The 3504-nt window shown below is 47.1% G+C and overlaps 1 protein-coding gene across 1 annotated transcript; it reads right to left on the bottom strand.

Moving 5' to 3' along the window:
- Nucleotides 1-1164: 1164 nt before the first annotated feature.
- Nucleotides 1165-2979, bottom strand: LOC147634960 (uncharacterized). The gene is made up of 2 exons (XM_086803447.1): nucleotides 2128-2979; nucleotides 1165-2037 (listed from the first exon to the last, which is right to left on the bottom strand). Exons 1-2 carry the CDS (start codon nucleotides 2627-2629, stop codon nucleotides 1289-1291), a joined length of 1251 nt encoding a protein of 416 aa, XP_086659573.1. The 5' UTR covers nucleotides 2630-2979; the 3' UTR covers nucleotides 1165-1288.
- Between the last annotated feature and the right edge of the window lie 525 nt (nucleotides 2980-3504).

The raw sequence follows: 3504 nt of genomic DNA, 5'->3' as shown, positions 1-3504 counted from the left end.
GGGATCAAGAGACAGTTCACATGCAGGTTCACTTCGTAACACTTGAAAGTTTTTAGATGTATTGTATATATACATGTCCCTGACAAAGTGAGAAAAAAACTAGATCCAAAGGCACAGAAATGCATCTTACACATGCAACATGCAAAGGGAAGGAAAATGTGGATCAACATTTTATGCCTGATCTTGCAGCACAACATGTCACTCATATGTGGATGGTGACTCTAGTGGCTTTGAACAGAGCCTTGATGAAGAGCTTGGCATTTCATTAGTGGTTACTCCTGGTGCAAGGAGAAATCGGGCTATTTTGAGTACACCTGGTAGTGATCGAGCTGCTAAGAGGGTTCACTTAAAAATATGTAAGTTACTACGTGCGATCATTTAGGAGGGATTTTTTAAACCAAGATTTTGAGAAAATATTACAGAAAGCTACTTACATAAGGGGGTTTTAAATGGCATTCTTAAAAAAAACCCGTAAGTTTATAAAGAAAAATGTTTTTTTAATACCCTTTAAATGCACGTTGTATGTAGGTCTTCCTAAAAGTACACCCCCTGAGTCCAGGTGTACACAGGTCTATAGGGGTTAGACACCTTGTTGATAGATTGAAATAAGATGGATATACAAGCCATCATTATGCTTATAGAAAATGGGAAGATGCCATGAATGAGGAGGAGATGGCAGCATTAGAGGGCTTGTCTTTTGTGCACATATTCCTTGCTTAGCATATCTCCTTTCCCATCCAAGTAAGTGCAAAAGATTGAGGCATGGATGTGCTTAAGGATTCATTCACATCTTGGTATATTTAGGCTAGGATTACATTAGGAGACTGGTTGGGTGTTAAGCTGAACGTTTAGGTTTGTGGCTTTTATCCTTACCCCCCAACCATTAGGATGGTGAGAGCTCCTACTGGATGTCACCCCCTCACTTGCACTTCATGGCAGGTGCGCAGTACTGAAACCTTTGCATTTGTGATTCTGAGAGCGAGGGGCTTCACACACGTAGCCACACACACGGCTTCACACACGTAGAGAGAGAGAGAGAGAGAGAGAGAGAGGGGGAGAGGTCATTTCTGAAGGCTTGTTAATGTTAGGAAGTATCACTATGTATAGGCAATATGACCTTAGGCTTATAGAAAATTTGGTTAGCTATAATATGATATATATATATTCAACTTTTCAAAAGTTGCGTAGGGAGGAATACATGGTTGAGTGTGCGAAAAGTGGTGCGGATTCAGGGGTGTGAAAAGAGATGCAGAGTCAGGTATAAGTTTGGAAAAGCCCCAATTTTGGATCAGTCGCTAGAGTAGATGATGATGTATGCGGGAAGGATGGCCCGGTCGTCATAGACCACGAGCTCGTCGTAGTTGAGGACCTCGCCGGGGTCCCCCTGAACGGAGTGGAATCCAGGAGGAGGGCTAGTGAGGTGTTGGAGGTTGTGGAAAGATCGATGCACACGCCCGGCCAGCACCTTACATACCATCACGACCTTGCAGATGGTGCTGCTGCTACTAGTACCAGCAGCACGTCCGCCTTGCTGCTGCTGCTGCTGCAAGCACCTCACATAGTCGTTAGCTTTACTGCTGGTGGCCGAGCAGTAGATGCCCCTGCCAAATCTCTGGAAATTTTCAACTTTGCACTTGCTGGTCTTGAAGCCCGACTGAAAGATCCTGCACAGGCAGCACCCTGGGTCGGCGCACAATGAGCAGGAGTTCCCCTTAGTTACTCCTGATTGGGCCTGCCCCAGCCTGCACCTCACCGTGGTCCCGTGGTAGCGCTGCACCTCGTTTCCGTCGCGCAGTACCTTGTTGCGTACATCGATGTCTTCCTCCGCCCGCAGCTTCACCAGCTTATTGTTGGCTAACTCCTTCTTCAACTGCTTCCTGTACTCTTCGAAGCCCTGCCTCCTCGGGCCAGGGTTGTAGACCTCGAAGATTCTGTGGATGCCATGGAGGGCCACGGTAGGGTTCTTCCACGCCAAGTGGAAGCGCTCAGCCACATGCCTCCACGTACACTGCTCGTCGGACTCCGGCACCTCGCTCACTGCTCACATTAACAATCAATTCCAGCAGCTTAGGTAAGGCATAATTATATTAATGGCCAGATACACAAAGTAGCAGTAATGCCTCTCACATGGGTGGAGATCCATGAAGTGTTGCTCCAGATCGTTGGCCGTGCTGAATTTTGCAGGGCACTGCGAGCATTCCCTCACCTCGGAGCCGTAATTAGCCATACGTCTCCTTGATACACGCGTGTGCTCAGCCGAGTCCCACTGGTGCTGATGTAAACGGTCACTGCTTTTGAAGTTCCTCCCGCAGTCGTTGCAAGCCACCTCCACCTGCTCCCACAATATGGGCGGTGCGATGGCGTCGTCGTCATGATGATCGGCAGCAGCAGAACCCGTGCCCAGCTTTGTGTTGCTAAGTAGCTGCTCACTCAGATGAACGTCCACGAAGTGCTGGTCGAGAGCGGCAGCGGTGTTGAAGGATCGGTTGCAATGCTTGCAAGGCGATCTCGTCTTAGACATGGCCGAAGCTTGCTGAGGACAGTGGGAGTCCGTGTAATGCTGCAGCATGAATGCCTTGCTCTCGTAGGAGCGATAGCAGCCAGGGTGCTTGCAGACAACTCGAGACATAATCGCACTTGGAAGAAGAATTAGAGCAGAGAAAGACTGGTATATTCTATGCTAAGGGACAATACTCCAATCGACCAAACAAACACACACTCTGCGGACTGGGCTGTCGCGCCCTCGCTTATGTAGCCGGCTGGAGCCATTATGCGAGTCGTAGTCTAGCCATGTGAAGCAGCGTCCTAACAGCGGTCTGCCTACGGCAATGCACTCGCCCCTTCACGGCATATTTACAATTTCAAAGGAGCTTCCTAACAAGCCAGAATCCATGAATATCACTTTCGAGCTTCCCTTTCACCTAAACTATGATTAGCGATTACGAATGGTAAAGTACTCCTCCTCCTCCCCTTCTACTTTTTTTTTTTTTCTTCTTTCCCTGGGGTTTAAATGTCTCTTTCTTGGATACTTGTTGGTTTTTTTTATTCCCTATGTTGCACCACCTTTCCTTCTTCCACACCACTTCCATGTTCTACTTTTTAGCTCCCCGAAACTCGACTTCTTGTTCAAGAAAAGTATAGACTACGAAGAAGCAAGGAAATTGGGAGCAAGCATATCTTTCACATCACAATTGACCACTATTGACTTGCATGCCCCACAAAAGAATAGAGAAAGAGTGCACTCCACAAGAAGAAGCTTATGGGCTAAAGTTCCAAAAGGGGTTGGAGAATGATCTAGAAAGAGTTGCAAGTGATGTTAAAAGAGGACAGAGGCGAGACACTTTAGCAACAAGGACTACTAGGCATCTATCTAGTCTCCTTGACTTTTCTCTCCAAATGCTACCTTGCACCATACTTCATCAGGTATCAATGGTTTTATCGACATATATGCCAACCATCATACCGACACTCAGTTTTCTCTATGCATACTCTATGTATGCATGC

The sequence above is a fragment of the Cibotium barometz genome, chromosome 10, assembly GCF_041138505.1.
Source record: "Cibotium barometz isolate CiBa-2024 chromosome 10, ASM4113850v1, whole genome shotgun sequence".
NCBI classification, from domain to species: Eukaryota; Viridiplantae; Streptophyta; class Polypodiopsida; order Cyatheales; family Cibotiaceae; genus Cibotium; species Cibotium barometz.
This window is presented reverse-complemented; position numbering and strand designations above follow the sequence as displayed.